This window comes from Cervus elaphus, chromosome 30 (genome assembly GCF_910594005.1).
Source record: "Cervus elaphus chromosome 30, mCerEla1.1, whole genome shotgun sequence".
NCBI classification, from domain to species: Eukaryota; Metazoa; Chordata; class Mammalia; order Artiodactyla; family Cervidae; genus Cervus; species Cervus elaphus.
This window is the reverse complement of record NC_057844.1, coordinates 78,056,563-78,076,925: the sequence shown is the minus strand read 5'-3', so window position 1 is coordinate 78,076,925 and position 20,363 is coordinate 78,056,563. Positions and strand designations below refer to the sequence as shown.

The 20,363-nt window shown below is 46.7% G+C and overlaps 1 protein-coding gene across 3 annotated transcripts in view; it reads right to left on the bottom strand.

Moving 5' to 3' along the window:
- The window catches only part of TPP2 (tripeptidyl peptidase 2), a 60,956-nt gene extending 55,625 nt beyond the window's left edge, over positions 1-5,331 (bottom strand). For 2 of the 3 annotated variants that reach the window (XM_043891809.1, XM_043891810.1), the window contains exon 1: positions 5,047-5,331. In XM_043891809.1, the coding sequence (XP_043747744.1) occupies positions 5,047-5,211 (165 nt within the window). In that variant the 5' untranslated portion in view covers positions 5,212-5,331. The remainder of the gene's footprint in view (positions 1-5,046) is intronic. The other variant, XM_043891811.1, reaches the window with a different exon arrangement.
- Between the last annotated feature and the right edge of the window lie 15,032 nt (positions 5,332-20,363).

Genomic DNA, 20,363 nt, shown 5'->3' with positions numbered 1-20,363 from the left:
AAGCCCGATAAGATTATGATAAAACAAATCAGACACTGATTTTGAAAGGACTGGCTAAGTACCTTCAAACATGAAGTGAAAATATAGGAATGAAGAAAAACGTAAGAGAATCTAGCAAGATAAAAACAGAAGCCACTAGGAGGAAGTTCGAACTCTCCTATAAACTCTCCTGTAAGACTAGTTAGATCATGTATTAAGACCAGAAGCAAATAATCTCCTTGAAAACGTATTCCAAATAAGTGTGTAATTTGAAAGCTGCACCACAGCACTGAGAACACAAACCATCTGCCTTCATCTTCTCATTCAATCAGCCAACAACATCAGTGCCTTGAGATCAAGAATCACAAGAGATCGCGAACAAGTCCGACACGGATCCTTCTCACTAGAAACCTCATTCATCAGTGTGTGAGCAAAGGAAGAGAGCCTAACGGGATTTCGTGGCTTATTCAGCATCTGCTACTGTGATCAGCTTTACTCACTAGGACCTCTCTTTCCCATGAAAAATTCTCACATGTACAGCTTTCTATCTGTGTACTTCTCCCTTCCTCATGAGGTGAAGGGACCTACTCCACTAGAGGAGACACAAGAGGGAATTTAAGGGTAGGAAGGTTTTAGAAAGGCAAACTGGCTGACAATTCTGCAAGGAGCTCTGGGAGGAAGACAGGCAACTGCACTGCTAGCCTGAGCCCGCTGTCCCTCCACTGTGGGGGCTGGACGGTCACAGGGGTCTGAAGACACAGCTGCTGTGACAGGAGCAGAGGTGGTAAGCCCTGGGAATGGAGTGGAAGACTGAGAGAGATGCTTACTGGGCGATGCTGGTGGAACGGAACGAAAATTGCCCAAAGGTTCTTCCCCAACATCAAGAACCTCAGCTACTTTTTATCTCCAGAGAACCACTTACTGTGGCAAAGTTGGCTAGGGTTTACAGAAGATCAGAATCAGAGTGGGAAGCTCGCCAATTTTTCTGCACAAACCGCAGTGAAGGAACAAGCGCTCACTTGAAATTTCAGGGACGATACTGAAAACACTCCTTTGAGCAAAGCATGGTATGTTGCAAACAAACACTATAAATGACTCTTATTCTAAGAACATAGTGATAAAATTAGTAAGGCAGGCTTTGCTTTCAGAAAGCTTACAATCCAGCTGGAAAGACAAAAGAAACAAGAGAACAGTGACACAGGACGATGAATAACAAATGTGAAGGACAGTGTCTAGGAAGGCATGTAAGAACACACAACTCAGCTTGCAGGAAATCAGGAAAGACAAATTGAAAGGCAAACTTAAAACTGGCAGTACCTCCCATTAGTAACTAAGTACACATCCATGATAATTTCCTCACTGTATTCTTATCTTGTTGTGTCTGGCCATGATCCCATAGTAGCCCGCCAGCTACTTATGTCCATGGGATTTCTCTAGGCAAGAATATTGAAGCAAACTGCCATTTCCTCCTCCAGGGGAGGACCCAGGGATCTAACTCATGTCTTCTGCATTGGCAGGTGGATTCTTCACCACTGAGTCACCAGGGAAGCCCCCTCTCTTATATTTTAGTGAATATGAAATTAGAAAGACATTTACAGGACTACTTGTAACCTCCATCCCCAAATTATATTTTTTTTCCATGAGGAAATTACAGATATTATCACACATATACATATATTTTCCCACTCAACACAAGCACATTTCACAGAAAATGAATCTGGATAGGTGCTTTCGAGGAATTTTAACTTAACCAGGAAAAAGGTATGAAAAGCAAGAGACCAAAATGAAACGCTAAGCGCTATAGGAGGATATGAATAAACGGCTATGAGAGCCAAGAGGGAAAAGGAACTGTCAGCAGGGACTGGGGCCCTATCCCTCTTTGAAGTCCCAGGTCCTGACACAGCGGTTGGCATATACACAAAAATACACAGTATACGCGTTGGGAGATGGCTGAAGTAAATCAGCAGATATCCCCAAAGGTAACAGGCAAGGGCCCAGCCAGGTCTTATGGGATTAAATAGGCCTTTACAGGTGCCTGTAGAAAGTCTGCGGGCAGATTAAACCTCACGTGTAGCGGCATGTGCTGGGGACAGACCTGGAAGATCTGGGAAAGGGGTGGAGTGTTGTTGGTGGAAGCCCAGGGTCAGGGGCGGGGGACGGAAGTGCTGAGATGCGAACAAAGGTTATGCAATGAGCTGGAATCAGGTGGCAATGGGCTGTACAAAGTTCAGGACTGGGGGTTTTCATGCAAAGACAACTGGAAGGCCCAAATAGGTCAGTTTGATACTAAGCAAGGGTGTGATGGCAGGGTTTTTTCTTTTTTTTTAAGGAAGGGTACTCTGGCAATGCGCAGGATGACCAGTAGTGGCCAGGAGGCCCCTGAATTCCAGGTCCTGTCCAAGCTCCGTCTCTCCTCCATGAAGCCTGGCTGGCCCCCTGATCAATCTGTTAACAGTTACAGTCTGCACGACTCCGGAATCTTTTAATGCAAAACCTTAGATGCCTGAATATCTGCTGCAGAAAAGACTTAACCACTTATTTAATTATTACTCCTCTCATCCTGCCACCCTCTGCATTTAGCAAGCCTACACGCTGTCACAAGAGAGAACTGAGCCCGAGGCCATCTCCAAAGAACGGGCCTCTCCACTGTGTTCCTCAAAGTTCTCCTCCTGTCTCTGGTCCTCTGCTCAGACTTCACTGGCTTTTCAGATGTCCAGTCCAACCACCTCTTCCTATTTCACTCGCTCCTTCCACTTTATTTTTATCTACCTTCTTACCTTAATGAGGCATACACGGATCTACAAAACACATTTGTTACAGGTAAGAAGGGGGGAAAAATACCTTAAACATTCACTCGTGTTTGCAAGTCACCTTACTGAATTCTTTTTGGATGGCCACGTTTAGGTCAATCTCTCCAAGTTGTTAGAAGATAAGAGTTAAATTTTCATTTCCCTTCAAATACACTGTTGTGCAAACATTTGTTGTTACATGCACACATCTAAGGGCTTCCCAGGTGGTGCTAGTGGTAAAGAACCTGCCTGCCATAACAGGAGAGGTACGAGATGAGGGTTCAATCCCTGGGTCGGGAAGATCTCCTGGAGGAGGGCATGGCAACTCACTCCAGTATTTTTGCCTGGAGAATCCCATGGACAGAGGAGCCTGGCAGACTACGGTCCATGGGGTCACAAAGAGTGGGACACGACTGAAGGGGCGGAGCACACACACACATCTAACGTACATTTATCCTTCAGAGAGCCGGCGATTTAAGATCCAGCGTAAACTCCCTCAAGGTTATTTAAGCCTTGCTTAAAAACATGAGTTTCTTGAACGGTTTTCTTGAGCTCTTTAAACAGTCACAGGTAACTAATTGTCTCAATTTTCAGAGCAGCGCGGTGGGATAAGAGTCACTGCCACTTTATAGAGGGAGGAACAGAATGACGGGATGAGCAGGTCTGGGAGATTCTACAAAAGCCTCTTTTCCCCAGACAGCACTCCTCCAAACTCTTCCGATCCTCTTATTATCCTGACAAAAGAGCCAGTGAACCGCGGCCTCCAGCTGTTCTCCTCCCACTTATCCCTATAAAAAGGGAACACACACCACCCCGGAATGAAACCATCACTACCCAGGAATAAAGTCTCGAGGAGGTGATGGCTGTCACTGCTGTGAGTCTCCCGAGTTATTAACATGACTGGACCATTCCAGCACAGGAGGGAAGGCATCACCTGCTTCTCTTCTGAGGCTCCAGAGCTGCCCCGCAGGGCCAGGGGCAGATGAGTGGCACTCCGCCCCGCTGCTCAAGAATTAAGGGAAGGAAGCAAGATACCCCTCAGAAGGGATTCTCTACAGTGCAGACTTGACAGTTTCCTCTTCCCCCTGAATTACATCCTAACTTCCCAAATGCTATCCCGCCTATAAGAGAGCACAATCAAGGATTTGAGAGGGCAGAGGCATGCGGGAGGAAGAGAATCCCTCAACCTTAGGGTTTTAAGACATACAGGTGAAGGACTGACACTGGGGAAGACAACAGCAATCAGTCAGGTTAGACGTTGGAGAGATGGGACCTTAAGCAATGGTGAGGTTCTGCTGACTACTGGGTTTCCCTGCAAGTCTAAGGCTAAATTTACAAAAGCCAAACTTTGAAAACTTTAATCAGAAGGCTTTCAACAGAGATCAACGCTTTTAAAAAAATTACCTTTTTCACAAGGGTACCTTGATTCAGCGATTCCAAAGGTGCCGAAGGCCAAACAAAATCGTCTTTTAAAAAATGATAAAGTACGTGGTCTTACATTTTGAGGTTGAAAAATTAAAAAAAAAAAAGAAAGAAAGAAAGCATAATTGAATGCACCCTGGAAGAGTTCGCAAAAAAAAAAAAAAAAAAAAAAACACCCCAAAACCAACAACAAACTCAATCGGGTTCTTCTTTACGTAAAAGCCTAATAAGCCCTGCGTTTCAGCTGACCCTAAACAAGTACACTGCAGAAGACGGTTTAAAAATAGCACACAGAAAACTACGGAGGAAACAATTCCGGAAGTTGACTTATCTTCTTGAAACCGGAGGCTTTCGTTGTTTCGAGATTAAAAAAAAAAAAATCATTCCACCCCAAATCAAATCACCCGAACACACACACACAAAACCCACGAAAAGTTCTGATGTGCCTCTTCTCTGAAGCCTCCCCACCACCACCACACCACCCTCCCCAGAATAATAAAATGGTAAATAACGGGCACTGGCCGCTCGGGTCCACGAGGCAGCCGCGGCGGCGGCGGAGGGCGCTGGGCTGGCAGGAGGGAGCCCGCGGGCCCCGGGGCCTGGCGGCGCCCAGGCTGGAAGGGGCTTCCCGGGGACGGGGGGGCGGCGATTAGGGCCCCGACCGGCCGCGCCGGGCCCCGCCGCTTTGTCTGGGCCGGGATTGGGGCCCAGCCCGGGCGCCCCGGGCCCCGCGCCTCCCAGCCCGAGGCTTCCTCCAGGCGCCCGGCTCGCCCTCGGCCACACAGTGGGACTCCGAGGCCCGCGTCCCCCCGCCGCCCCCCGACCCCCGCGCTGGGGCCCTCGGCGGCCGCCGCACCTGCATGCCCGGGGCCCCGGGGTCGACCCCCGTGTCCAGGACGGCGATGAGCACCCCTCGCCCGTCATACTCCGGGTAGCGGCACAGGAAGGCCGCGGCCCCGGTCTCCTTCTTCGGGAGGAGGCCGTGGAAGGGGAAGGGCTCCTCGGTCGCGGCGGTGGCCATGGACGCAGGCTGCAAGGCGGCGTGGAGGCAAACGGCCGGGCTGCGCGCGGACGAGCGGCGGCGCGAGGACAACCCGGGCGGCCGCGGGCCTGGGCTGGAGAGGAGGCGCGGACGGGGTGGGCGGGGCCGGCCGCCGGCCAATCCTAGGGCCGCCAGGGAGGGCCGGCCAATCCCGCGCCTCTACGTCAGAGCCGACGGCGCCGCTCTCCGGAAGCCGAGCCCTAGAGGTACCCTGGGCCGCAGAGAAGGGGGCGGAGCCTGAGGCGTGGCCGGAGGGGTTCGGGGGCTGGAGCCCCCCGGGGGGGTCTTAAACGAGAGGGACTAGCGGGGCGGGGATTTTTTTTTTTTTTAGGGGGCGGGCCGGCTTCTAAGCAGAGGGTCCGCGTATCCCCGCCCCACCGGGGGGACAGAGAAGGAAGTGGGGGCTTGGCGTCTGGAGACGCGGGAAGACCCTCTCTGACAGTCGATGGTTTCTGAAAGTGCAGGTGTAATTGAATGAAAGTTTGCGCTCAGCTGCGGCGGAACCCCCCGGGTGGACCCGGAGCAAAGGGAGCCCAGGCGAGCTCGCTTAAACCCCTTAGGCGTGTCGGATATTGGCGAAAAGCCGGGAGATCAATTTTTTGATTTGGGAGAGTGGGAGTGAGTCTTCTGATCGGGAGTTCTTTGATTCAGTGGTGTCGGGCTGGTGTTCCCCTCTCTCGAAGGTGTGTCCCTTTGAAGAATGGTGTTGGTGGTGGTGGGGACGGGCCAGGGCTGCAGTCTGCAGTCAACAGGAAACGGGTTGCTGGCCATTCCATCGGCCTCTGTCGCCAGTAACGAAGTAGCATCCCGAAGTGGGCCCCTCCTATCCTCCTGTCTTACCCTGGGCTTCCGGGATTTCTGAAAAACAATTTTTATTTTTTCTTCCCGCCCCCACCCCGACTCTGTCTTTAAGTTGGTGTTCCTGGTTGGTCCTCAGGGTTCTTCACTCAACTGAAAGTGAAAGTCACTCAGTCTTGTCCACTCTTTGCGAACCATGGACTGGATGTAGCCTGCCAGGCTCCTCTGTGCATGGAATTCTCCAGGCAAGAATACTGGAGTGGGTTGCCATTCCCTTCTCTGGGGGGATCTTCCTTGACCCAGGCATCGAATCTAGGTCTCCTGCATTGAAGGGGATTTCTTTACCATCTGAGCCACCAGGGAAACCCTGATAGAGCCATAATTGGCAGTTTTCCAGATTAAGAGTGGCTGCTATCAATTGCTCCATGCTGCCCCAGTGGCACTTTAATAATTTTTCTGTCTGTATTCATGCCAGGGTAATCTCAGTCTTTGTGAGGATGTGCCAAGGATGGGTGCCTTTGGCAATCCGGTCAGCCTTAAGATCAGCTTCTCAGAACAATTTTAAACTCATAAAATACAATACAGAGAATTACAAAAGAAATTATGTTGAAATAGTTATCAAAATATGAAAACCAACTTTATTATACAGAAATAGTTTTATACATGTGTATATGTAGTTACACATATGCCTCTTTGCATAAAGTAAACAGGAGCTAGTGCCAAATCTAATAAGCGCCCGTAATTGCACAATAGTAAAGAGCATAAATGATATTTTGAGACCTGTCCTGTGACAAGAAACTGATTTTTATGAGTGACATAGGAACAAACAGTAATGCTAACACCACTCCGGTTATTACCTGCATCTATAATTGAAGGAAATACTTAACTAAAAGGTTAGTGGAAGTTAAGCTGTATTTCTCTTGTTCTACTCAAGTTTTTGAACCCCTCAGATTCTATCATGGACTCCAGGTTACGAATGCATGGTGTCAAGGGAAATCCTATGTACACCAGTTTCCACTTCACGGGATTGGGGGATTCTCCATGAAGTCTCAAAAATTACTGTAAAGGCTGTGCAGGTTTTTTGAATTGATTACTTGCCCATTCATTCTACTCTATAAGTCTTAGAGAAGAACGTTCTCTTTAGTGAAGAGGAAACAGGATAGTTAAAGTTTTCCTTCCTACTCCCAACTGTGTTTATGTTACCTCGAAAAGGACTTACAGTGATTGAGAAAGAAAAGAGAAGGACAAACTCAGAAGACATTCAAGAAAAACATATAGTGACAGAGTGGAATAGCTTCCAGGTTCAACTGTGGTCCAATCGTTTCATTTTACAGATGAGGAGCAAAGATAGACAGGTTTACTGACTGCCACAGGTTACAAAATGAATTGATGAAAAAGCTGGATCCCTATTCTGTCTGTCTGTGATGTTTTCTACCACACCAGTCGAGCTCTGCTGGAATGTCACCCAATGAATGGATGGGGAATGAACTGTTCACTATGAAACCAAAGTGGCAGGCTTTTTATTAGACTCCTGTAGCAGTGTTTAAAAAATTTCTTCTGCTTATGTATCCCATAAAAATGTTTTAGAAAGATTATGTACCCTCTTATATAGTTTTAATATAACTTAGAATTTGTCATCATACTCTCAAGGAATAAAGGAATAAATATCTGACATTTTATAAATATTGATATTCTTTAAACTTCTATGTCATTCATTTAAATGTAGCTAGTTGAATGTTACTCTTTGATACTGTTGTTGTTTGACACTTAGCATTGTACATTTATATACCTGAACATATTCCATTTAAATTCAGACATTTGACATCGCTCTTTCTTCTTGAAATTTTATCATTCTACACAGAATTTTATCCTAATGTAATTTATCTTTATAATGGAAAGTCCTACTGATCATTTATTATCTGCAACAAAAATATGTTAATATTTTAAAATTTTTCCTGGGATCAAAGTGTTAATATTTTTCTTTTGGATTATCTTTCAGGTTGATCAAAATGACAAACATCCTAAGCTTTACTATTTGATTAAGATAAAAATTACAGAACAAAAAGAAAATTCTTATTGAAAATGCATGTCTTAAAAAGATGCATGAGATGCATGCTTTGGGGCTGTGATTAAAGATTTTGCTGACAGTTTTTCAAATCGTCCATTTATTTGATGTCCAAGAAACTGTTTCACCTGCAGGAGATGTACCACAATAAGATGCCTTTTTATCTTTAAAGCAGGAGACCCAGCTGTGAAACAGGTGGGAAGGCAGTATGTCCTTCCATCACAGGCACATCTTCAGGCAGGTCAATTTGGAAAAGAGGAGATAGGACATTTAAGCCTCTGGAAACTGATCGGACTGAAGTTATCCAGGACGTTGTACCACAGTTCGAAGACCACTGCTTTTTAAAACCTCTGTAATCACTTGAGCTCAGGACGAAGTCATTTACGCTTTGTCTTGGAGCCCCAGTATTCTTCACTCTGTGTTTTTACCCCGCTGCTCTCTGGATTTAATGACATTCCCAGCTAAGTAACTCTTTCAAAGCCCAGTCCGTTTGCGCAACGGGACAAACCGCTCAAGGGTTCATCCATCATTGGCTCTCCGAAGGAAACAATGAAGATAGAGATAAACACAACCAGGGCTTAGGAACGGGGAGGAGGAGGAAGGGGAGGACGGGACACCGCAGGGTCAGGAGGGCAAGGCCTGGTATCCGGAGCGAAGTGTAGGACAGGACGCCCACACCTTCCCAGGCAGCACTGTCGGAGCGGGAAGCGCTGAGCCGGGTGTCCCCAGGCCCACCTCCCTTCCGCATCACCTGCGGGGTGGAGGGGGCAGCGTGCCAAGGCAGATGCGGGCAACAGCAATCTCTTCCCCTGAATCACCTGCTTTGTAAGTATTGTGGCACCGTATTGTTTACAGAAAATCCTTTGATCAAGCATCCCAGGCCGCGCCGAGGTTGGGAAAGCATCCCACGTGTCCAGATGCCTGGCTGGGCAATCCAGCGCCGTTTGCCAGCGAGGCCCCTCCTCCCGTGGGCGGCCCCCCAGGCGATGACCCCGGGGAGAAGGGACGGGAGGGACGCTCGGGTCCTGCGAGATGAGCAACTTCCTTGACAGCCGACTGGGGCTGGAGGACTCCCCCGGCGGCTTTGCCAAGCCTTCCGCTAGGCTGCGGGGCACCCAGCGCCGGCTTTTCTCGTCTTTACTCAGGGGTCGGGCTCGCGTCGCGCCCTCACGGCTCTCCCAAACCTTTGGTGGACTTTTGACCGGTTTCCCTCGCCCAGGCATTTCCCCCGATAGCATCCTTGCTCCTTGAAGCCGGGCTTGGCATCTGCTTCTCGGAGGATGCGGATTACAGCAGCTCACACCAGAGAAAGGGAGATTCAGGTGTTTCAGACTTGAGCACTGTCGCCCCCCGGAGGCAAAGGCCGTCCTTGCCCAGCGTACAGGCCCACTGCCTGGACCATCTCCAGGGCACAGTCGGATGGACCAAGGTGTTCCACAAAGTTTAAGGCCCAGGGCTGTGCTTAGCTGTAAACGAGGCTGGGAGATTAAGTTCTGACTTCTTGCATGGGCAGGCAGGACTGATAATGTGGGAAAGTCTATAAGCATAGGCCTTTCCAAAGATGCCTAAGTTCAAAAGATTTGTTCATCATACCATTCACTATGCCAACATATAAATAATATCTATTCATTTAGTCTTAAGATTTACATAATTCTGAATAACTCTGATACTTGCTACTCTATTTCTATTCTTTTTCTATTTCTATTCATTCTACCTCTGAACTCAATTAAACAATGTAACACAGGTCCAGCTCCGAGAAACTTCAATAAGAGAAATAATAAACTAGGCAATTTGGATCAAGACTCCTGCTGGGAATATTGAGGGAAAACTGGATGACATATGAAAAATACCTGCTTGTAGGCCTCCTAGGGCTAGCAGTAGGGTGAAGAATTTCTGGAGCAGATATAAACCCAGAGCCTGGAGCCAAACTTTTAAGACAGTCTTGCCTTTCAGGGCAAAGGGAAGTGGGGAGAAAAATCCTGGAAAAATTGAAAAGTTGAAGACCATGTACCTCTGGGGTGGGCCATGTTAGAGGGCCGTTCATGTCTCCCCTGCGCAGAAATTGGTACTGGGAGGTGGATGTGAGCTGCTGAAGCTGAAACTCCAATACTCTGGCCACCTGAGGTGAAGAGCTAACTCATTGGAAAATACCCTAGTGCTAGGAAAGATCGAAGGCGGGAGGAGAAAGGGATGACCGAGGATGAGATGGTTGAATGGCATCACCGACTCAATGGACATGAGTTTGAGTTAACTCTGGGAGATGGTGATGGACAGGGAGGCCTGGCGTGCTGCAGTCCATGGGGTCGCAAAGAGTCGGACACGACTGAGCGATTGAACTGAACTGGGAGGTGGCTTTAGGAATCTGGAGACCTGAACTTTAGTCCTAGCTCATTGCTTTGTCATTTTAACAAGACAGTGAACCTCTCTGGACTTCAGTTTACGTGTTTGCATGCGAAAGAGTTAACGGAGACCGCTTCCTTTATAGTTATGGGGGGATATTTTTGAATCAATTTCAAAACAGTACATTGTATTGTCAGTTAATCTAAGAAAGTTTAAACATGTCCCTCAGGGCATGTGCTTTTAGCATACCAAGGCTAGAGTTGTCAGTTCCTGAGAAATAGAGTCGATGTTATATAAATAGGACAAGTGTTGAGTTTTTCACATAGGAGAGAGAGGTGCCTTTGGAAGGAAATAAATACTTGGAGAGATGAGATGCATTTAACCGCAGATGTTTAGTGCAGATAAACAAGTGCACGCCACAGTGTAAGTCTCCATTTTCTTCTCCTTTCTGGGACCAGCGCGGCCCTTTACCCCTCTGACCAGCTGTCCCTGGGACCAGAGACCACCCCTTCCTTCTGCAGAATCAGTAGAACGTGGGCAGAATAGCAAGTCCATTGGCTTCCAGAGGACTTTTGGAGCCAGTAGACTTAACAGACACACAAAATACACGCAGTGGATTTGGGTTGATTCTTTGTGGAGATCGCGATGGTGTGTCCTCATTTAAGAAGCGTGGGGAGGGCTTAGGCTTCCCTCCATACAGGGCACACGGTCCCCGCTGTGTGGGCAGGAAGGATGCCCCCATGTTCTTTCTGGCTGTAGGTGAAGGGACTAAGAGTCTTCCTGTGCTCAGGCGATGAGAAGCAGCGGGCGTGTAGTGTGTGATGGAGGGTTGGAGCGAGGTTCTTGAAAGCTGGCTCTTGGGCCCCGCTGCTGGGGGGCTGAGAACACTCCATTCTCCGGAACTATTGTATTCTCAGAAAAGCCCTAGCCCACTGGGCTGCTGCTTTCGGTTTGATTATGGTGAACCCCCCCGTGTTGCTGCTTAGTCACTAAGTCATGTGCAACTCTCTGTGACCCCCTGGACTGTAGCCCACCAGGCTCCTCTGCCCATGAGATTTCCCAGGCAAGAATACTGGAATGGGTTGCCACTTCCTTCTCCAGGGGATCATCCTGGACCAAGGATCAAACCCTCATTTCCTGCATCGGCAGGTGGATTCTCTACCACTGAGCCACCCTCCTTATATTAAATACTTTTATTTCATAGTCTTTGGAATTTTGTTTTACTTAATCAAAAGAGCTTTACCTAGAACAGAGCATGTGGTATATTTTGTTCCACCCTCATTCGTTATGTGTATCAGTTAGCAAACACATTGCTCCCATTGAATCCCAGGACAGTAAATCACGCTTGTGTGGACAGACATGAATTAAGTTGTGCAATGCAGGAACCACCCGAGGACAGTTCCTGCCCTCTGAGGTGGCACTGCGGGAGGCATCTCAGAGCCGTGGGTCTCTCTCGACAGGACAGGCACAGGCTGGGCCAGCCCAACCACTGCAGCTCTTGATATTTGCACACCTGCATGGGATTTCTGAAGTCCCATCCATCTGCCCAAACTCGGAGTGCGAGGAAAACTTGTTAGGTTCAGGTTCCAGCTAAAGGCCGGTCCTAATGATGGCCCCAGGGCTTCCTGGTGGCTCAGCTGGTGAAGAATCCGCCTGCAATGCGGGAGACCTGGGTTCAATCCCGGGGTCGGGAAGAGCCCCTGGAGGAGGGCATGGCAACCTACTCTAGTATTCTTGCCTGGACAATCCCCATGGACAGAGGAGCCTGGTGGGCTACAGTCCAGGGTCACAAAGAGTCAGACATGACTGCGAGGCTAAGCACAGACAGTGTAATGATGAGCCCAAGTGTCCTGACTCAATGGAGAGAAGCCAAGAATATGAGAGTAAAAGCACTTAGAAGCTAAGGGGTCTTGCCTCTGGGGACTGGCTCTGCCACTCATTAGCTTCACGACCTTTAACAAGGCCTCAGTATCCTCAATTACAAACCTGAAGGTTTTATCAGGGTTAAATGAGAAAAAGTACCTTCCACAGCGACAGTAAATAATCAAATAATCACAATTATTACAGCTGGGCTCGGATGCCATAGCGACTCAGTGTGTGGGGGCCGGTCATATCATTTGGCATCCTGCCACCTAGAGTTACGACTTCCAGAAAACAGGCAATTCAGTTTTTTTTTTTAAAAAAGAATTATTTAGTTTGTAAGAAATGGTCTGTAAAAATCAACTGAGGCTGGGCTTCCCTGGTGGTGCAGTGATTAAGAGTCGGCCTTACAATGCAAGGGATACCAGTTCCATTCCTGACCCAGGAAGATCCCATGTGCTATGGAGCTACTGAAGCTCACGTGCCTGGAGCCCATGCTCACTGAATCAAAGAAAAGCAAGAGAAGTCACGGCAAAGAGAAGCCTGCACACCGCAATGAAGCAGCAACTGGAGAAAGCCTGCATGCCGCAATGAAGACCCAGCTCAGCCCAGAAGAAAATAACTAAATATAAAAAAAAATCAGCTGAGGCATGGAGTAAAGAGACCTTAAAAACCTGTTTTCTTGAGGTAAAGAGATCAGTTGGCTCCATTGTTGGTGAGATGTAACATGGACAGATAGGCTTTTTACTATTTCTAGAATTTAGAATTCTAAAAATTAATTTGCTTTAGGGAAAGACATCTCCAATCTCAAAGAATCACAGTGTCGGGCGTGAATGAGCGACTAACAGCACGACAGCATGTATTTGCTAACTTTTCTTTATCCATTCGTCTGTTGATGAACATTTCCATTGTTTCCACGTCCTGGCTGTTATGCATAATGCTGCAAAGATCATGGGAATATAGATGTCCTGTCAAGATCCTGATTTCAATTCTTTGAATATATACCCAGAAGTGGGATTCCTGGAGCATCTGGTGGTTCTGTTTTTAATTTTTTGAGTGACCTTCATACTGTTTCTCATAGCAGCTGCATCATTTAACATTCCCATCAAGAGTGTACAAGAGTTCCAATTTTGCCATATCCTTGCCAACACTTCTCTTTTTAATTTTTTTATAATAGCCTGACAGGTGTGAGGTGATACCTCATTGCACCTTTGATTATAATTAAAAACATTGCAATTCCACTGCTCTGAAATAGAGACCAATAGCCAAAATTAGACTTTTACTATGGATTAGAATTTCATACACAAACTTTTCATTTAGCATTGCATCATTCTCATTTTCAGAGTTTAAAACATTTATATACATGATCTCTATATAGTTCAAAGAATATACCAAATTTAAAAAAAAAATTCCCAATTTTTAACCACTTCAATTGTTTCTAAGTAATTAAATGATTGTGATGTTCAGAACTGAGGACTTACTATAGAAGAAAGCAAACTGCAAAGCTACACGTAGGAAAACATGCTGCAGTGGTCACAAGGTTAAATTATGTGTTTAGTTCTAAAATTGCAATTCCATTATAATCATTATTAACAGGGGTAAAAATGTCATGTACAAGCTTTAATTCAATTTCTGTGTCTGTGTGTGAAAATTCTGGACAATGTTGCTTATCAAAACCAGTTCTGGTAGGTTTATCCATTCAGCTTTGCCTTTGCAACAGCGCCACCATCTGGTTAGAATGTGCCTTTACAGGCTGGTGTCCCACCTTGCTGGGTCAATTGTGATTCTGTTCCAGGGAGTGAATTCTGGTGAATCAGTCTCAGCAGAGGACCACCCTGAAGATGCTGGTCTGATAGGCGCTAGAGGACAAAAAGCATAGGGGATGCTGGAAACATAAGAAACTAAGAAGTTATGTCAAGTGTATAAACAAGAGAAGCTGAAAGTGTTAGTCGCTCAGTCCTGTCCGACTCTTTGCAACCCCATGGATTGTAGCCTGCCAGGCTCCTCTGTCCATGGGATTCTCCAGGCAAGAATACTGGAGTGGGTTGCCATTCTCTTCTCCAGGGGATCTTCCCGGCCCAGGAATCAAACCTAGGTCTCCTGCATTGTAGGCGGATTCTTTACCATCTGAGCTACCACGGAAACAAAACCGACCATGTAAACTTGGAATGCTTCTTTACTTCTAATTGACCCATCCTCTTTTAGAAAGATGTACTGGAACTGTTTTTTTTTTTTTTTTTTTTTTTTTTTAGTTGGAGCAGAGGGGAGACACTCAGCATCAGGAACAGCTGGACAAATCATCCTTGAACCACAGAAGGACGACTGTGCAATGACATTTGCATGTAGAACTTGGGCACGTGTTCCTTTGTGGACTGTCATCCACAGTTCCTGGGTCATTTCCATCTTCTACAGCCCTTCGTTCCTGAGGGACCACCCTCCCTGTCCCCCAGATTTGACATTTCAGTGAATCCCCCAGGATGTACAGCCTTCTTATGAGGACTGAGGGAGGTACCCAAACTCGTGGGTCCAGGTGGTGTGCCAGACTCTTCCCGGCTGCTAGGCAAAGCCAGGCACTGCGTTAAGAGCTAGGTCACTTGCAAGAAGTCTTTGATGCAATAGCCTCTTGGGTTTTCTGAGCAATGTGTCTCGTGCGCAGTAGGTACCTCGTAACTATTTAGGATTAATGGTTTCTAGGACTGGCATTATGGATGTCATCTTTGCAGCCCACCGTTCTGCCTACATGTACGTGTGTGTGCTCCATCGTGTCCGACGCTTTTGAGACCCTTTGGACTTCAGCCTGCCAGGCTCCTCTGTCGAATTTTCCAGGCAAGTATACTAGAATGGAGTGCCATTTCCAGTAGTCCAGATCTCCAGGGGATCTTCCCGACCCAGGGATCAAACCCAGGTCTCCTGAGTCTCCTGCATTGGCAGGCGGGTTCTTTACCACTGCGCCTCTGGGAAGCACACCATTCTGGCTAGAGAAATGAAAATTTTGAAACAACAAGGCATCCCTGTGTTTCTAAGTATGAGTCTATTGAAGGAAACAATCTAATATCGTCAATTTCCTACCAGAGTGCAGTTTCCCATTGTTTACGCTGAATCCTGTTGAGCATACGTCCATGACGACTGTTCAGACGATTCCCCGTGGCACCCCCTCAATCGGGGAGGCATCTGTTTGGTCTCAGCTGGGAAAGCATGCTAAAAACGTCCTCACTTTGTCATTGAATCAGTTTTTTTGGAATGTGTATGCTCCAAACGAGATGCTGCTTACATTTCTTTTTTAGTAAGGTATTTCACATTTACCGTCTATTTCTGGAGGATGCAAGGTCTTTAAATACAAGTCGAGGACTTGTTTTTGCTAGCTAAAAATAGTCACTGTTTTACTTGCAGTGTGAAATGATCAAAGAGGAGAGTTTCTTCACCAAATATCTGAAAAGACTTACTCCTGAGATAAAAACTGATGCGGACACATGGAAATATTAGCTCAGCAGAAAAATCACTTTCCACTCTAAGACAAAAAAATAGGCTAACAAAACTGAATCCTAAAGGGGGTTTTTCATAGCTGATTTTTGAGGATAAGCTGAAAATTTACTTCTGCACAATGGTGGGGGGGAGTGGGATGGGAGGGTGGGGGTGAAGGGTGACGGGTGACGGGTGGACAATCAGGTTATATAGAAGCTTATAATAAGGGGCAGGTAGTCTGAACACCAGAAGATTACTGTTAATTAAGGAAAACCAGGAAATATCAAGTTAAGGAATATATAGCACTGTTGTGCTCTATCTATGTATGGGAAGATGCAAGAATCTGGGCTTCCTGAAATCATTCGTTTAGTGAGTATCTCGGCTATCTGGGACCAGCATCCTGTGATGTGATTTTTCACATGCTTAGCTCCTCCTCATAGTGGGCAGTGGTGGCAGGCTGAGACCTACCAGATCACAGGCATTGGTTTTTCCCGGGCTCCCCGTGGGTTCAGAAATTCACATTTGGAGAGCCGGTGTAGCTGATGGCTGTGTCATCCTTGTTTATTGCTGTGACAGGAAATACTCCATTTCATAGGGCTGGCATGCGGAGGCTGCCCGTGACCTCCCTGCCAGCAGCTGGGGCCCAGTGCTCCCTGCAGTGGGATCTTGGCGGCGTCTCTTTGAGTTCACTACAACCCCCGGGCTTCCACATCTCTATTCAACTTCCCCTAGGTCTTCAAAAATGTCTCCACATTAAAAGTTCTTTCTGATTTTAACTTTTGTTTATAATCTGAACTTTTAGTCTGAACCAAATTGTTTGGTTCAGTGCAGGAGACACAGGATACTCGGGTTTGGGTTCGGGTTCGATCCCTGGGTCGGGAAGATCCCCTGGAGAAGAAAATGGTAACCGACTCCAATGTTCCTGCCTGGAAAATCCCACGGACAGAGGAGCCTGGCGGGCTACAGTCCATGGGGTTGCAAAGGGTTGGACATGAATGAGCGTGAGGCTTCCCCTCTATTACAGACATTTTCATAAACATCTATGGAAGATATATTACAAATCTCTGTATGAAGCTCAGAAAGACAGAGCTTAAGACAGCATGCCTGTTTGGCATGGATACTGCTGATTTAAAAAAAAAAAAAAAGCCCAGTGTCAGAGACGAAAGTTAAGTTTTATTTCAGCCTGCGAGACGGCATTTCAGGTAGCTCTGAGAAACTGCTCCAAGCTATTCCTGCAAGGGGAGGAGCTAGGAAATGTAGGAGTTCTGCAGCAAAGGGCAGGTACTTGGGAACATCAAAAGATACTGCTAATTAAAGAAATGGGGTATGTCAAGGGATTTGGGGCTTTTCTCTGGTTGAGAAGAGGCAAGAGCCAGGGCTGTCTGAAATCATTCCTGTGATATGCATCTCAACTCTCTGGGGCCAGAATCCCGTGTTTTCACATCCCGAGTTTCCTGAGTGTTCAGAGCAGGGAATGGCTGTATTCCGATGGCTGCTAGAAGGCAGGCGTTCTTTTCAGCCCTGAGTTCCCTCAGGGCTCAAGGTGGAGGGCTGCAAAGGCTGATGATTGTGACACCCTTGTTTACTGCTATAGCAGAAAATATTCCGTTGCTCAATACCTACAGCATCACCACTATGCAATCCTTCAGGCGACGAGGCAGAGATGATTTAGCAATTAAATAAGTCTAAGAACACATCCGATGCTATTCTTTGTACGGCCCACCTGATGAAGATGAACTTATGACCAAACAACCGTGTGGTAAAGAATTCACCTGCCAAGCAGGAGATGCAGGTTCAATCTCTGGGTCAGGAGAAGGAAATGCTGACCCACTCCAGTACTCTTGCCTGGGAAATCCCATGGAAAGAGGAGCCTGGTGGGCTGCAGTCCACGGGGGTACCCAGCTTAGTGACTAACCAACAACAGATAAGACCATGTTAGAACCAGTGAGTTCTAAGCTACCCCTTTAAACACGCTAATTTCCCCTTAAACTCATTTTGGGCTTTTTGCCTAGAGAATCCTCAGCTGTTGATTCTGACTGTCTTGGCTCCATCCTTACCAGCCGACATCTGTCCTAAAATCGATTTCCCTTCGCTTCCAGACTCGTCGGATCCCATCTTTGTCTCTCCATCACAAGCGTCCATCTGTTTGCTGTTCATCTCCTCCCCGCTCCCTCCTGCGGCTCTTTCTGCTTTCCCAGCCCTGGTACTGCAGGGCTCTTGTCACGGCCAGCTCGAGCAACCTCTTCTAGCTCTTAAGGGAAAGAAGGCACGTTGGAAGGGTAGATCCAGTGTCCATGTCACTCGGCTTGCCTGGGGGACATTGTCTTTACGCAAGGTAGGATGCAGTCCTGATCTTGAATGACGTGGATTTGGCTGGAGGAGCATCGGTACATGTGTGAATTGGCAAAGGATTCCACACGACCAGTCCCTCTGTGTGGGATTACGAAGTGGGGCTCAGGACAGGCACAGAGAGATCTAAGTCAACCATACTCAGGGGAAAAGCGTTTACAGCAAAGCTCTCAAGTTGGTGGGCGTGTGACTCTCTAAGCATAAATCCCAAATACATCCAGTGATTGAGACGAAGGTTGTTTTCAGCCTCCACTGTCTCCTTTTTCTGCCCACCTGATTTACACATGCTTTTCTAACTGAATATTAGAAGTATCACTTAATACGAGGAGTTCCTGAAACCAACACAGATTATAATTTGCGATTAGAGACTTCTGGTAATTAAACTACTCATGCTTTAAGATGATGCTTTTGAATTGTGGTGCCGGAGAAGACTCTTGAGAATCCCCTGGACTCCAAGGAAATCAAAACAGTCCATCCTAAAGGAAATTAACCCTGAATATTCATTGGAAGGACTGATGCTGAAGCTGAAGTTCCAATACTTTGGCCATCTGATGAGAAGGGCTGACTCATTAGAAAAGATCCTGATGCTGGGAAAGATTGAAGGCAGGAGAAGAAGGGGACGACAGAGGATGAGATGGTTGGATGGCATCACCGGCTCAGTGGACATGAATCTGAGCAAACTCTGGGAGGTGGTGAAGGACAGGGGAGCTTGGCCAGCTGCAGTCCATGTGGTCTCAGAGAGTCGGACACAATGTGGCAACTGAGTAACAACAGGAAGAGTCTGGGCCCCACACTCCTTTCCTTCTGCCTGTTACTTTAAGAGGAGTTCCATTGGGCAGAGATTTTGTCTACAGGCTTTCACTTCTACTACATGCAAGGGTTAATTCTTTTTTCTTTGACCGAATCTTGGGGTCATGTGGGATCTTTATTCCCCAACCAGGGATCGAATCTGTGTCACCTGCATTGGAAGTCTTAACTACTGGACCCCCAGGGAAATGCCAAGGGTTAATTCTGATGGAGGTTACCCTCCTCTGGCCTATTGTTGAGTGAGACAAGACCCCATAGCTTTTCTTAAATAATTGAAATAAGCATAGAGCATAGAGGGTTGGACCACAAAGAAAGCTGAGCATGGAGAATCGATGCTTTTGAACTGTGGTGTTGGAGAAGACTCTTGAGAGTCCCTTGGACTGTAAGGAGATCCAACCAGTCCATCCTAAAGGAAATCAGTCCTGAATATTCATCGGAAGGACTGATGCTGAAGCTGAAGCTCCAATACTCTGGCCACCTGATACGGAGAGCTGACTCATTAGAAAAGACCCTGATGCTGGGAAAGATTGAAGGCAGGAGGAGAAGGGGGTGACAGAGGATGAGATGGTTGGATGGCATCACTGACTCGGACATGAGTTTGAGCAAGCTCTGGGTGTTGGTGATGGACAGGGAAGCCTGGAGTGCTGCAGTCCATGGGGTCACAAAGAGTCGGACGCGACTGAGTGACTGAACTGATAGAGCCCCTTAGGTATGCTTCACTGTTATTAAACACTAGTATCTACAGAGAAATAAGGGCAAAAGTGACAAAAGAAAAAACTTAGCAGTTGCTAAGACTCCCCAAAGAAGTCGCCGCTGATGTTCATTGGAGCAAAACTCACCTTTTCTTTCCTTTGCTACAAACTCCTCTCCTTGTTAACAAGCTCCATACAAGCTTCCTTTCTTTTTTCTTCCAGAATCAGTGGGCTCGGGTCTCCCTTTCTTATAAAATAAGGCCAACCCTACATCTTCACTTCTCAGTTGTTGGACTCCTGAACTTAAATGAGTCATCCTTTTTATTTTGGAGTTTTTTTTTATTAACCTCTTGGGGGCAGCAATCCCTCAGTTCTTTAGGATATTTCCCCAGACTAGATGATGTTAAATTTCAAGTGAATCAGTGTTGGCTTATTTGTTTTGTTTTCCCCATTCGAGTTTGTTATGATGTCACTCTGTTAATGTCTGCCTCATTCCATTAACTAAAATAGTAAACCTATGATTCAAATTCCGATGTCTTTATAACTGAACAGAGAACAAATTTGCATGTTCAATGAAGAAGCAGCTGATAAATTGACTTTCAGTTTCATTTGGCTCATTTTCATCCTTCTGAAAACCTATAGTGAAAAATTCACCTTTCCCTCATTAAGCAGCCCAAAGAGTTGGATTATTATTCTTGAATTGTTTTATGTGTTTGTTTCCATAGCTGATTGTAACCTCCATGAGATCAAGGACTACA